The following is a 15467-nucleotide window of genomic DNA, read 5'->3' on the forward strand; positions in this document are numbered from 1 at the left end:
TTTATAGATTCAATGAAATCCCTATCAAAAGTCTAATAGCCTTTTTTTTTAAAAAAGCCAATCACTAAATTATCTAGCTTCTCAACATAGAAAGCACAACCCCCATTGCTGTGCTTTTGTCATTCTCAGGTACTGGAAATTTAACCCAGGATCACTTTACCACTGAGCCAAATCTCAAGCCTCCCCTCCCGGCTTTGAGACAGGGTCTCACTAAGTTGCTTGGGGGCCTTGCTAAATTGCTTAAGCTGGCCTAGAACCTGCAACCCTCCTGCTTCAGTCCCCTGAGCTATTGGCATTACAGGTGTGCACCATAGCACCCAGTTGTGCTTTTATTTTAATATGGTGTTCTGAAGCTCAAAAAAACATTTTGGCTGAAGTGACCGGTCATTAGTTTACTAAGAGTACTTCAGAAATTTTTGTATGTTGGTGAAGCCATTTTTATTTCTTTTAGGAAGTTCTTAAAGGCTTAAAATCTTAACTGTTGTTTGCATGTGATGTGGTAATGAAGATGCAGTGCTTTTGCCATAAATGAGCCTATAATTCGTTTATTTTCCTGCTAAAACACTCAAATTAATATTCATGAGCATGAGTCCGATCCATTCTAGTCTTCTTCAATGAGTTGAAACAGGAACAAGTGACATTGAAAGAATTGAGATTGAAGAATTGAGACTGAAAGAATTGTCTTTCTCATATGCAACCTGAGAATAATGTCAGAATCCATTTATAAAAAATACCATTCATATATTTACAAAGCTTTAGAAAACAGCTTTATTAAATTAATAAACATGAATACAAATATATACAAGTCCAACAGTACACAGGATAACTTGAAGTGACTTATGTCTGAGTAAAGCCTCACCGACTCCTGCTTTCCTACCTTCCTCAGCAGAGGGATGATGGGAGCATGCTGGAGCCATTGCTGAACTTCTCACATTGAAGAGGTGAAGGAAAAGGGCTCAAGCTGCCCTACTTTTTGGGACAAATACTCTGCATGTCTTTGAACAGTGTGAAAAATGTACGTGGTTTCTACCTTTAAAAAAATTAAAATACTTAATATTTAGTTACATGGTTAATAAAATAATTTTTAATATGCATATTTCCTTTTAATCTGTAGAAGTCTTTTATTTTTGGTTTTCAAACCAAATATCCTTATTTGGCACGAATCACAGGGTAAAGTTTGGGCATAAGTTATAGGTCAAATGTGCAGTTCATAAGTGTGTAATGAGGACAACTGATCATCTAGATTAACTGAACAGATGTCTTCTGAATGCTCTGTGCAGTAAGTTTCTTTTTATTCTGCTTTGATGAGTTATAACGAACACTTCAGAAGATGGCTTTGAGACTGGACCCAGTAAACTTGTTAATAGTCCCACTTTTATTGCTATGAAAAGTAGACACTAAAAAATAGGGTTTCCAAATAACATAGATGATTACACACATACAAAATATTCTGGAGTTATATTAATGAATACAGCTCATATTATCAGGTCTCAAGTGCAAATTATAATTAATTAATTGTTGCAGGGATAGGTGGGAAAACAAGATAATCAGCTTAGTAGGCTTGTGTTAATTGTTTCTGTGCTGTAACAAAAAATATTTCCTCAGTTATGTGCACTGAATTTTCACATGTATAATCCACTATTTCATCCTTAAAGATGGAATTCCATTGGTTCAATAGATGCCATTTATTGAGGACATAAATGTTTTATTTTTAATGCCATAGTATGTTCAACATGTACTATCAGAATAAGCTTGGTAAGTAATATAATGAATAATCTCCTAAGATGAATATTTTTTCTTTTAAAACTGCATAAAAGGTTATGTTTTCCCTTTGGAAAAACAAAAAACTTCACTACATATTTTATTTTATTTTTTTTACAATGTTGGAGATCAAACCCAGGCCTCATGCATGTTAGTAGACACGCTACTTTACTACTAAGCTTCACTCCCAGACTAGACATAATCTTAAAATTGTTGTTTCTCAAAAGCATTCAAGAGTTCCCAAATATAAATGAAGACAAAACCCAACAAGATGAAGCTGAAAGCTGATCTTAAAATCAGATGGGGGTATAGAGGCCTGGAGGAAGACACAGATCGACAGATGGGAAGAAAGTCACTTCCATAATTCAAAATGAACGTACACTTTTCCCCTCCAAATAGGAAATCATTTTAAATAGATTTCTCTTTTTTCTTCCTTATATCCACAGTTGAGATTTCTAAAGTTTCTTGAGCCTGGGACACAAAGCACATCTATCTTCCCAGGTGTGTATGCAAGTGGCAAAAGTGAATACTAAGACCAAGGTTTTCACCCTGCTAATACTTCCTCTTCCAGAGATAATATCTACCATATTTCATAACTAGGAGAGAATAAAATAAATAACCTAAAAAAGATCTTAACAATATCAAATGCAGACATTTATAAATCTAATATTCCATGATTATAGCTTTACTTGTCATTTGTATTCCTAAACTGCTTATACAACATAGCATCCCACTGACTATATTATTGGTTTCATTCTCACAAAATCATAGTGATGAAGTCTTTTGCATACTATTTCCAATGTACCACAAGCAATGAAAATGTTCATGGTATGTTCTTACTTACATATTGAGATTGAGGTTTATTTAACTTGCTGTGTGTGTGTGCATGCCTGTGCTCATGCACACACAGGGGGGTGTTCTGGGAATTGGACCCAGGGGCATTCTACCATTGAGCAATACCTCTAGCCCTTTTTATTTATTTATGTAAATATTTATTCGTGGTGCTGGGGATAGAACCCAGGGCCTTGTGCATGTGAGGCATCCTTTTTTATTTTTTGAGATAGGGTCTTACTAAGTTGACCATGTTAGCCTTGAATTACAGATTCTCCTGCCTCAGCCTCTTAGGTACCTGGGATTTCAGGTGTGCATCACCACACCTGGCTAGCTTGCTATGTTCTTAATACTTTCATGAGCCTAGATATATATTTTAAATTATAAGTCTATTACAACCCTAATATAATCTCTCATTCATATCACTATTAATTTACTCATCATGATCTTGATTGAAACTCATGCTACAAAACTTCCATTATTAAAAAAAAAAACTGCATTATTGAATAAGTTTCTTTCTTTAGTGCTTTAGCAAAATCAGCTCACTGATTGCTGTCCCTGAAAGTTTAGGAGATTCTTATGACCAGTGTAAATCTACATCATATACAACCACAAAAATGGGAAGTTTTACTCCATGAAGGTATGATATATCAAAATACATTCTACTATCATGTATAATTAAAAAGAACAACTAAAAATTAAAATTAAAAACGAGAGAAAGTTTAGGAGATTCTTTAAACAATTGAATGCTTTATAGCTGCAAACGTCAACAGATATCACATCCAGGGCTCCCATCCTTCCCAAGTTCTGCCAAGGATATTAGGGTCTGTTGCCTGGTCAATCAAGCATTTCACTTGAGTCTCTTCCGAAAGGCCACTGTCTGGCTCTCGGGCACGAATGTTGTGATCTTTGCTTCCCCGAGCTACAGCTGTGTAATCCCCAAAGGCAGGAAACTTCTCATGGCCCAGAAGTAACTCATCACTGGAAAAAAGATTAAACAAATATGAAAACACAGATTGTTTTTCCTTTGTTGCTTGCATTCCTAGCTATCCCACCCAAACATTTTCTCATCACTTACAAATTTTTTTTCTATCCTCATAACCTTGAAGTCAAAGGTTGGATTTGCAGGGAAATAAAACATAAATAATGTCACTATTATAATTCGTTTGCAAGTTTTTGTACAATCACACTGTCTTTTCTCCTGGATAGAGAGAATTGCTGGGTCAAATAAATACTCTCTTTAACTTTCCAATTAGCTCAGACTGTTTCCCACAGCAAAAGCACCATTTCCCTCTCCCACTAGCAGTGTATGAGATTCCAGTTTCTGTACATTCTTACCCAAACCTGTTACATACCGTTTTATAACCACCTTAGTGGGTATGAAGTAGTATCTCATTTGCATTTCCCTGATGACTAGTTATGCTGAACAGTTTTTCATAGTACATTATCTGGAGAGAAATGTCTGTTTGATTCCTTCGGCCATTTTAAAATTGGGCTATTTGTCTTTTTATTATTGGGTTTGAGGAGTTTTAAATGGATATTAGATATAAATCCTTTGTCAATAAATGACTTAAAAGTATTTTCTCCCATTCTGTGGACTGTCATTTTAGGGATTTTTTTTCTTTTTGCTGAGCTGATAATTAACCCAGAGGGTTGTGCCATGCCAAGTTAAGTGCTTAACACTACTCTGTCTCACCGGCCCTCGTCTCACTTTCTTGATAGTAACATCTGAAGCACAAAGTTCTGAATGTTGATGAAGTGCTTTTGGTGTCATACCTAACATGTTAAATGTCAGTCAAATTAAGATCATGAAAAAACAATTTTGGGGGGTGAGTACCAGGGATTAAACTCAGGGACACTTGAGCCATATCCCCAGCCCTATTTTGTATTTTATTTAGAGACAGTGTCTGAGTGGCTTAGCACCTTGCTTTTGCTGAGGCTGGCTTTGAACTCTCAGTCTTCCTGTCTCACTCTCCTGAGCCACTGGGATTACAGACGTGTGCCACCTGGCCTGGCAAGGTAATGAACACTGACCCATGTTTTCTCTAAGCATTTTATATCGTTGACTCTTACACTGAGGTCTTTGATCTACTCTGAGTTATTTTTGTAGATTGTATGAAACAGGGATCGAACTTCACTCTTTTGCCAGTACCACCTGCTGGAAAGACTACTTGTCATCTGTTCAACATGTTGAACCAGGTATGATGGCACATACCTGTAATCCCAGTGATTTAGGAGGATGAGGTAGAAGAATAGCAAGTTAAAAGCTAGCTTCAGCAATTTAACAAGACCTGGTCTCAAAATAAAAAACAAAAAGGGTAAGAGATGTAACCCAGTGGGTAAAGCACCCTGGGTTCAATCATTAGTACCAAAACAAAACAAGCAGACCAACAAAAACCCCCAAATAATCCTTGAAATGAAGGAAACAATAAACCAAATGAAAAACTCAATAGAAGGCATCACAAACAGACTAGATCACTTGGAAGACAGAACGTCAGACAATGAAGACAAAGTATACAATCTGGAAAATAAAGTTGACCATGCAGTGAAGATGGTAAGAAACTATGAACAGAACATCCAAGAATTATGGGACAACATCAAAAGACCAAATCTAAGAGTTAATGGGATAGAGGAAGGCACAGAGATTCTAACCAAAGGAATGCACAATCTCTTCAATGAGATAATTTCAGAAAATTTCCCAAACATGAAGAAAGAATTGGAAAATCAAATACAAGAGGCTTACAGAACACCAAATATACAAAATTACAACAGATCTACACCAAGGCACATTATACTGACAATGCCTAGCATACAGAATAAGGAGAGAATCTTAAAGGCTGCAAGAGAGAGGAATCGGATCACATATAGGGGGAGAGCAATTCGGATCTCAGCAGATTTTTTTAACCCAGACCCTCAAATCAAGGAGACTGGAATAACATATACCAAACTCTGAAAGAAAATGTAGGCCAACCAAGAATCTTATATCCAGCCAAATTAAGCTTCAGATTTGATGACAAAATAAAAATCTTTCATGATAAACAAAAGTTGAAATAACTTACAACAAGAAAGCCTGCACTGGGCTAGGGTTGTGGCTCAGAGGCAGAGCGCTCCCTTCGCATGCCAGAGGCACTGGGTTTGATCTTCAGCACCACATAAAAATGAAGATATTGTGTCCACCTATAACTAAAATATATATATATATATATATATATATATATATATTAGAAAGAAAGAAAGAAAGCCAGCCAGCCAGCCTGCACTACAGAGCATCTGCTGCAAAATATTCCAGGAGGAGGAAATGAAAAACAACAACGAAAATCAGCAAGGGGAGGAACTACACTAAAGGAAAGGCCAATCAAAGGAGAAACCAAGTTGAAAACCAAAAATAAACCAAAATGTCCTGGAATACAAATCATATTTCAATAATAACCCTGAATATGAATATTAATAGCCTAAACTCATCAATTAAAAGATACAGACTGACAGACTGGATTTTAATAAAAGACCCAACAATATGCTGCCTTCAAGAGACTCATCTCCCAGGAAAAGACATCCACAGACTGAAGGTGAAAGGGTGGGAAAAAATGTACCACTCACATGGACCATGTATATAAGCAGGGGTTTCCATCATCATATCAGATAAAGTGGACTTCAAATCAAAGCTAGCAAAAAGGGATAAAGGAGGACATTTCATACTGCTAAAGGGATTCATACATCAACAAGACATAACAATCATAAATATCTATGCCCCAAACAATGGGGCATCTATTTATGTCAAACAAACTCTCCTTAAATACAAGAACCAAATAGACCACAACACAATAATACTGGGTGACTTAAATACACCTCTCTCACCACCAGATAGATCTTCCAAACAAAAACTAAACAAAAAAACTATAGAACTCAATAATACAATCAATAATTTGCACTTTTTAAAATATATTTATTTTTCAGTTTTAGGTGGACACAATATCTTTATTTTATTTTTATGTGGTGCCGAGAATCGAACCCAGTGCCTCACGCACGCTAGGTGAGCATGCTACCACTATAATTTGCACTTTAACAGACATATACAGAATATCCATCCATCAATGAGAGAATACGCTTTTTTCTCAAGAGCACATGGATTCTTCTCCAAAACAGACCATATGTTATGCCACAAAGCAAGTCTTAGCAAATACAAAAAAATAGAGATACTATCCTACATTCTATCAGACCATAATGGAATGAAATTAGAAATCAATGATAAAATTAAAAAGAGAAGCTACTCCAACACCTGGAGACTAAACAGTATGCTACTGAATGACACATGGATAACAGAAGACATCAGGGGGAAGGTTTTAAAAAAAATTCTTAGAAGTAAATGAGAACTCCAATACAACGTATCAAAATCTCTGGGATACTATGAAGGCAGTGCTAATAAAAGGAAAGTTCATTGCATGGAGTTCATTCATTAAAAGAAGAAAAAGTCAACAAATAAATGATCTGACATTACAGCTCAAAGCCCTAGAAAAAGAAGAACAAACCAATACCAAAAGCAGCAGAAAACAGGAAATAATTGAAATCAGGGCAGAAATCAATAACACTGAAACTAAAGAAACAATTCAAAAAACTGACAAAACAAAAAGCTAGTTCTTTGAATATACTGACAAACCCTTAGCCACTCTAATGAAAACAAGGAGGGAGAAAATTCAAATTACTAAAATTTGTGATGAAAAAGGAAATATCATGAAAGACACTATTAAAATACAGAAAACAATGAGAAACTATTTTGAAAATTTATACTCCAGTAAAACAGAAAATCTCGAAGACACCAACAAATTTATAGAAGCATCTGATCAACCCAAACTGAGTCAAGAGGACATACACAATTTAAACAGATCAATTTTTTTAATATTTATTTTTTAGAAGTAGTTGGACACATTACCTTTATTTTGTTTATTTATTTTTATGTGGTGCTGAGGATCGAACCCAGGGCCTCGCACATGCTAGATGAGTGCTCTACCACTGAGCCACAGCCCCAGCCCCTAGATATATCAATTTCAAGCAAGGAAATAGAAGATGCCATCAAAAGCCTAACAACCAAGAATAGCCCAGGACCAGACAGATTCACAGCTGAGTTCTACAAAACCTACAAAGAAGAATTAATACCAATACTCCTCAAGTTATTCCATGAAATAGAAAAGGAAAGGAACCCTTTGTTTTTTTTAGAGAATACTAAAGGGAGCCAATTCCAAAACCAGGCAGAGGCATATCAAGGAAAAAAAAAATTAAAACCAATATCCCTTATGAACATTTATGCAAAAAATTCTGGCAAACTGCATACAAAAACATATTAAAAATATTGCATCATGATCAAGAGGGGTTCATTCCAGGGAGGCAAGGTTGGTTCAACATATAACTCATCACATCAATAGAATTAAAGATAAGAATCATATGATTGTATCAACTGATGCAGAGAAAGCATGACAAAATAAAGCACCCTTTCATGTTCAAAACATGAGAAAAACTAGGGCACTACGAACATACCTCAACATTATAAAAGCTATCTATGCTAAGCCCAAGGCCAATATTATTCTAAATGGAGAAAAATTGAAGGCATTCCCTCTAAAAACTGGAACAAGACAGGGATGCCCTCTGTCACCACTTCTATTCAACATAGTCCTTGAAACTCTAATCAGAGCAATTAGACGAAAGAAATTAAAGGGATATGGTCAGGAAAAGAACTCAATCTATCATTATTTGATGACGACATGATTCTACACTTAGAGGAGAATTAATTAATGAATTCAGCAAAGTAGCAGGATATAAAATCAATACCCATAAATCGAATGCATTTCTATACATCAGTGATGAATCCTTTGAAAGACAAATTAGGAAAACTACCCCATCACAATAGCCTCAAAACAACAACAACAACAACTTGGGAACTAACTAACAAAAGAAGCAAAAGAACTCTACAATGAAAACTGAGAACACTAACGAAAGAAATTGAAGAAGATCTTAGAAGATGGAAAGATCTCCCGTGTGCTAGGTTAGGCAGAATTAACACTGTGGACATGGCCATGCTACCCAAAGTGCTATACAGATTCAATGTGATTGCAATTAAAATTCCAACACCATTCCTTACAGAAATAGAAAAAAGCAATCATGAAATTCATTTGGAAAAGTAAGAGACCCAGAATAGCCAAAGGAATCCTTAGCAAGAAGAGTAAAGCAGAAGGCATCACAATACCAGACCTTAAACTATGCTACAAAGTTACAGTGACAAAAACGGCATGGTATTGGCACAAAAATAGACATATAGACTAATGGTACAGAATAGAAGACACAGAGACAAACCCACATAAATACAGTTATTGCATATTAAACAAAGGCACCAAAGACATACAGTCGAGAACAGACAGCCTCTTCAATAAATGACGCTGGGAGAACTGGAAATCCATATGCAGCAAAATAAAACTAAACCCCTCTCTCTCCATGCAGAAAACTCAACTCAAAATGGATCAAGGACCTAGGAATTAGTTCAGAGACCCTGCGCTTAATAGAGGAAAAAGTATGCCCAAATCTTTTAACATATCAGATTAGTTCCTGAGTTCCTTAACTAGACTCCTAAAGCACAAGAAATAAAATCAGGAATTAATAAATGGGATGGACTCAAACTGAAAAGCTTCTTCTCAGCAAAAGAAACAATCAATGAGATGAACAGAGAGCCTACATTTTGGGAGCAGATTTTTGCCATACACATCTCAGATACAGCACTAATCTCCAGGATATATTAAGAACTCAAAAAACTTGACACCAAAAGAAACAAACTACCCAATCAATAAACGGACTAGGGAGCTGAACAGACCCTTCTCAGAAGAAAGTATACTTTAGATCAACAAATATGAAAAAAAAAAATTCAACATCTCTAGTAATTAGAGAAAGGCAAATCAAAACTAAGATTTTATTTCACTCTAATCAGAATGGCAGCTATCAAGAATACAAACAAAAATAAGTGTTGGTAAGGATGTGGGGAAAGAGGTAAACTCGTACATTGCTGGTGGGACTGCAAATTGGTGCAACTACTATGGAAAGTAGTATAGAGAGTCCTTTAAAAACTTGGAATGGAACCACCATTTGACCCAGCTATCCCACACCTCGGTCTATACCCAAAGGACTTAAAATCAGCATACTATAGTAATGCAGCTACATCAATCTTCATAACAGCTCTATTCACAATAGCTAAACCGTGGAAGCAACGTAGATACTCTTCAACAGATGAATAAATAAAGAAACTGTGGTATATATACACAACAGAATCCTATTCAGCATTAAAAGAGAATAAAATTATGATATTTGCAGATAAACGAATGGAGTTGGAGAATATCATGCTAAGCAAAGTAAGCCAATCCCAAAAAAACCAAGGCCGAATGTTCTCTCTGATAAGTGGATGCTGATCCATAATGGGGAGCAGGGAGGCATGGGAAAAATGGAGGAACTTTGGGCAAAGGGGAGAGAGGGTAGGGAGGATGCAAGGGGGCAGGAAAGATGGTGGAATGAGATGGACATCATTACCCTAGGTAGACGTATGACTGCACATATGATGTGATGCTACATGGTGTACAACCAGAGAAATGTTAAGTTATGGTGCAGTTATGTACAATGAATCAAAATGCATTCTGCTGTCAGATATACCTAATTAAAATAAATTAATTAACAAACAAAACAAAACAAAATGTTAAACCAGTTGTGGTGGCACACACCTATAATCTCAGCTACTTGGGAGGCTGAGGCAGGAGGATTTCAAGTTTGAGGCCAGCTTGGGCAACTCAGGAAGTCCCTGCCTCAAAGTAAAAAATAAAAAGGGCTAGGACATAGTTCTGTGGTAGAATGCCTTTGGGTTCAACCCCAGTACCACAAAATCAATAAACAAAGCAAAACAAGAAACTGACCACAGACTGCCATTTACCTCTATTTAATTGTGAAGTTTAATTTCATTTCCTAGAAATAATCTCTATAAATATTATTTGCTTTAGACCTTAGTTAAGAAAAAAATTTAAGAGCCAACCTACCTAGGTGCTGTGCCCATCAGGGCCAAATGGGTTCAATGCTCCAAAAAAGGACAAAAGCAAATTTAAACCCCAAATCTCTCTTCTGGCACCATCTAAGAATATGCCTTCTGGTCCTCATATTGATAGAGGCTATTCCAGGCACTAACCTGAAACCCAAAGACTGTGCAGAGAACAGGCTCAGGCACACAGGTTTGAGCCACAGGCCTCTCCTGGCTTTGGAGGAGTTACCTCTCCAATCTGGCTTTCCTCATTTATAAAGTGAGGATAGTCACACTACTCCCAAAGGCCTAAAGTGCTTGGCACTTTGTACCTACAATGATTCTTTAAGAAATGGTAATATATTGGTATTCACCCGTCTCCCCCCAAAAACAATCTTACCAAGTAATAACCGCAGGATTGGCACCTGCTAACTTTCTCTTAGCATAATATATCTTCTGCTGAGGATACCAATTTTTTTTAGTTATATTTATTTCTTGAATCCATGATCCTCCTTTTTTCAGCATTTTTTGTTCAAAATTCTGAAGAAAAAGAACATGATTTCTCTGCTATAACGGTATATAGGATATAGAACAGTATATATTTCTCTGCTATAACATTAAATCAGTAATGAACTTCACAAGTGTAACTGGGAACCTATAACATTTTAACAGTAGCATACATTTTAGTGACTTGAGGTGCAGGCTTCATTCTTCTGGGGCTATGTCCTGGATAACCACTGAGGTTAAGATAGCACTATCTGACTTCATGATCCATGAAAGCTTCACATGGAACAATTTTTAAAATTAAAAGTGGTGCCAGAGAGAAACTGGACCCACCATCACCAATGGGTCTATAATCTCACACCCAGTAGGAAATAAACTCAATTTAAGCAACAGTTTTCTCCAAGTAAGGATTTTGCCTCTTATCTAGTTTACTGGCTGAATGGCCCCAAATGTTAATTTTGAGAAATGCAGTACAAAATAACATATATACTTTAGCAAACACAACTTGATACATTTTCACCATAAAACAGACACCATGTCACATACTGTGACACTAATAAAAGGAAAAAGCACATATAAAACTAAACCTACCTTCCAATCAAAGGAGGGCTCTCTTACAAACACATCCATGGTGTTAATAAGCAGGTCTGCCTCTGCACAGAAGGCCCTCAGGGCATGTATCATGACACTGTACATGAGGCCCATTTCTTTCATTGGTAACAGCAGATTGATAAATTGGCGGGTTAGACGGAAAGGCACCAACTCAGGGACTGGCAGAAACTAGAGAAAAAAAAAAGACATGCAAAATGCAGAATATATGAACTAGATATCTCAAAATAACAAACATTAATGAAATGTCTTCTCAGTTTATTTGCTTTTAGTATGACTACAAACTCCTCTTTTCTTGAAATAAGCTACCCACATGAATTCCTGGGCCCAATGGTAATCCACTCAGCTCAAACCACGCTCACAAAGCCAGAGTCTGTGTGGAGCAACATATAGCCCACAGAGATTTATGAGTGTCATCACCAACTCTCAGAGGCTAGTGGCAGAGAAAAGATCCGTATCACATTTTGCGCAAGACATTTTGATTATAGATCTTCATAAAACTTCTATAGAGTCGTCCTAAACAGGAATGCATTTTGCTCCTGTCTCTGATCACATTTCCTATGACCTGCCTAAACAAGCCTGAAGCTAGGATGAGATTATATATTACTTCAAAAATGTCAGATTTAACTATCATGACAGAACCAACCCAACAAGCCAGTTCTTCTTTAAACTATCTACTTCTTGAGGTGTTGCTAAATTACATGGATTCTAAACTAGCCAACAAGATAAGCGAACACACCTGGGTAGCTGATCCAAATGCATGTCCAAAGTCAATTCCAATCATGCTGCCTGTCTCCATCGTTATCAAGAAATTGTTCAGGTGTCTGTCTCCAATCCCGAGAAGCCAGTGGCTGACACACAGCAGAGCATGGGAGCTGGCAAAGTGGGAGCGAAGTGCCAGGAAGGCCTCGGGGCCTGTGCTCATCTTCATGAAGGCCCTCCTGGGACAGAGAAGAGCCCGGTGTGATCTTTGTTTTGCACTACAGTGTTCATGAAATCACAAGTACACTTACTTTAAGAGATTGGCAGGTACTTTACTTTCTCTTTTTCTGAAAGCCATGACTGTTTCTGTACGGTTGGCTCTCCTATGATTTAATAATGGTGAAAGTCTTATTAGAACCAATTTTTCATGACTTGAAATTTAAAGTTTTGTTTATACTGAAGCTTAAAAATCAAATAACTAGATTTTGATGATCTAAAGCAAAACTTTCTAAGGACAAAAAGTAAATATGCAACTTTGAGAAGAACTAGATGATACAAAAGAAAATCAAAACAGAACTCACTTATACATTAGCGCATATGCTCCAGCATCATGTTTTCCGGACATTTTCTTAAGCCAGTCTTTATATTCCATCACTGGTGCTTTGGAATCACTAACAAGTACGAAAAAGGGAATTGGAATCAGGGAGATTTTTAGCATAACATGATTTCAAAGGCACAAATCACCAAGAATTCATTAAAAAATAGGGAAGAGGGAGGAAAAAAAGTAAAGGTGACTTTTAATCACATTTACTTATTATTTTAGTTTTATGATTAGGGATGGAAGGCAGGCATGCTCTACCACTGAGCTACACATCCCCATTCCTTTTCAAATTTTTATTTTGAGATAGGTCTTGCTAAGTTGCTGAGGCTGGCCTCAAAATTATGATCTTCCTGACCCAGCCTCCCAAGTTGCTGGGATTACAGGCATGCACCACCACACCTGGCAATCATACTTAATATTATATTAACATCAAACCCATTTTACTGTGGATCTAGACTTTCAATATGCCATTATTCATTTTTAATTACTCCAAAGAAACCCAAGAAATTTCCTATCAGAGTTTTAGAATCATGGGCCTCCTCGACACAAACACTTAAAGTTTAGCTTATCTTATTCTCTGTATGAAGTGGGAAATTTATTGCATCTGTTTTCTGCCTGAACTTTTACTACAAAGTTAAATTCACAAATAGACTACTCCCCTTTAACCTAAATCCTCTCCTCATATATTCTCTCTTTTGAGACAGTCTTACTAGTTGGGCTCAAAATCCTGGGCTGAAACAAGCCTCCTGCTCAGTCCCCAATAGCTGGGACGATAGGTGGAGCCACTGTGCTGGCTTTCTTCTCCTAGCTACCCTCACCCCACATCCTGTGGTACTGGGATGGAACCCAGGTGCACTTTACTACTAAACTCCGAACCAGCCCTTTTCTTTATTTTCTTATTTTAAGACAGGGTCTTGCTAAGTTGCCCAGGCTAGCTTTGAACCTATGATCCTTCTGCCTTAGCCTAAGTCACTGGAATTACAGGTATGTGCCACTATGCCTGGCTCTTCTCCTAGTTTTAAAAGACATGAAAATCTTTAGGTTGAAAACTGCAATATGGGGCTGGGGCTATGGTTCAGTGGCAGAGCACTTGCCTAGCATGAGTGAAGCATTGGGTTCGATCCTCAGCACCACATAAAAATAAAAACAAAATAAAGGCATTCTGTCCATCTACAACTACAAAAAAAAAAAAAAAAATTAACTCCCCCCCTGGAATATGCTTATCAAGACAAAAATAGCAGCCAGTATATGCCTGTAAGTTACTCAAGCTAAGGCAGGAGGACCACAAACCTGGGAAATTTAGTGAGACCCTATCTCAAATAAAATAAAAAGGGTTCAAAGATAGCGTGCTTCCCTAGTATGCCCGATACCCTGGATTCCAATTCCTAGTAACAAACATCAATAACTTAATAATAGGATGTTGGAATTGCCTTTTAAAAAAAAGGTAGTCAGAAGCTGGGCACGGTGAGGCACACCTGTCATCCCAGTGGCTCAGGAGGCTGAAGCAGGAAGATCCTGAGTTCACAGCCAGTCTCAGCAACTTAGCAAGATGCTAAGCAACTCAGTGAGACCTTGTCTCTAACTAAGATATAAAATAGGGCTGGAGATGTGGCTCAGTGGTTGAGTGCCCCTGAGTTCAATCCCCAGTACAAAAAAGAAAAAAAAAAAAGGTAGTCAGAAGTAAATTTATACCATCCTTATGTGAAAATACTTTGAACTCACTGATACCCACGTTCACTGTCTGCTATTCCACTGAACTACCCCATCTCACCAAAGGAGACTGGAAAGCACAGGAAGGGTAAGTCTGGAGTTCACAATACTGGGAGTCAGGACTTCAGTGCCAGACTGAGACCTAGAATTCCTTTCTTCTTCTTCTTCTTCTTCTTCTTCTTTTTTTTTTTTTTTTGGTGGTATAGGATCAAACCCAGGGCTACCTTACCAGTGAGCTACGTCTCCACTCCTTTTATTAATTCTGAAACAGAGTTTCCAAATTACCCAGGCTGGCCTCAAACTTGAGATCCTTCAACCTCTGTTTCCTGAGATGTAGGTATGTCCCACCAAGCCTGGCCAGAGACCAAGAATTTCTGACGGCAGGAAGCAGTGTTCGTCAGCTTTCCTGTCTTCCAAAGAAAGGAGAAGCGATTCTAGGCAAAAAATTCAAATGTGTGGGATCAAGAGGTGGTAGGGTTCAATCTCTAGCATCGAAGGAAGAAAAAAAAAAAGTTGGCAAATGATGACCTATTTACTATGGGAATGTGAGTTTGATGAAAATATGCTTAATTTTATGTGTGTTAGAAACTGACTGATAAAAAATATTGCACCTGTTTAATTACATTCAGGAAAGAATTATAACACAATGAAGAGAAATAGGCCTTGCAGCCATTCTTAGCCATTTCCTCTTTATCCCACAGCTTGTCACCAAAA

General features: G+C 37.2%; 1 protein-coding gene across 7 annotated transcripts in view; it reads right to left on the bottom strand.

Moving 5' to 3' along the window:
* Nucleotides 1-777: 777 nt before the first annotated feature.
* PRKDC (protein kinase, DNA-activated, catalytic subunit) overlaps nt 778-15467 on the bottom strand; it is a 175429-nt gene continuing 160739 nt past the window's right edge. For 6 of the 7 annotated variants that reach the window (XM_081265647.1, XM_081265646.1, XM_081265643.1 and 3 more), the window contains 6 exons: nt 13024-13113; nt 12754-12825; nt 12480-12681; nt 11723-11911; nt 11028-11167; nt 778-3573 (listed from right to left, as the gene is read on the bottom strand). In XM_081265647.1, the coding sequence (XP_081121773.1) occupies nt 3369-3573; nt 11028-11167; nt 11723-11911; nt 12480-12681; nt 12754-12825; nt 13024-13113 (898 nt within the window). In that variant the 3' untranslated portion in view covers nt 778-3368. The remainder of the gene's footprint in view (nt 3574-11027; nt 11168-11722; nt 11912-12479; nt 12682-12753; nt 12826-13023; nt 13114-15467) is intronic. The other variant, XM_081265645.1, reaches the window with a different exon arrangement.

The sequence above is a fragment of the Spermophilus citellus genome (genome assembly GCF_964194105.1).
Source record: "Spermophilus citellus genome assembly, chromosome: 14".
NCBI classification, from domain to species: domain Eukaryota; kingdom Metazoa; phylum Chordata; class Mammalia; order Rodentia; family Sciuridae; genus Spermophilus; species Spermophilus citellus.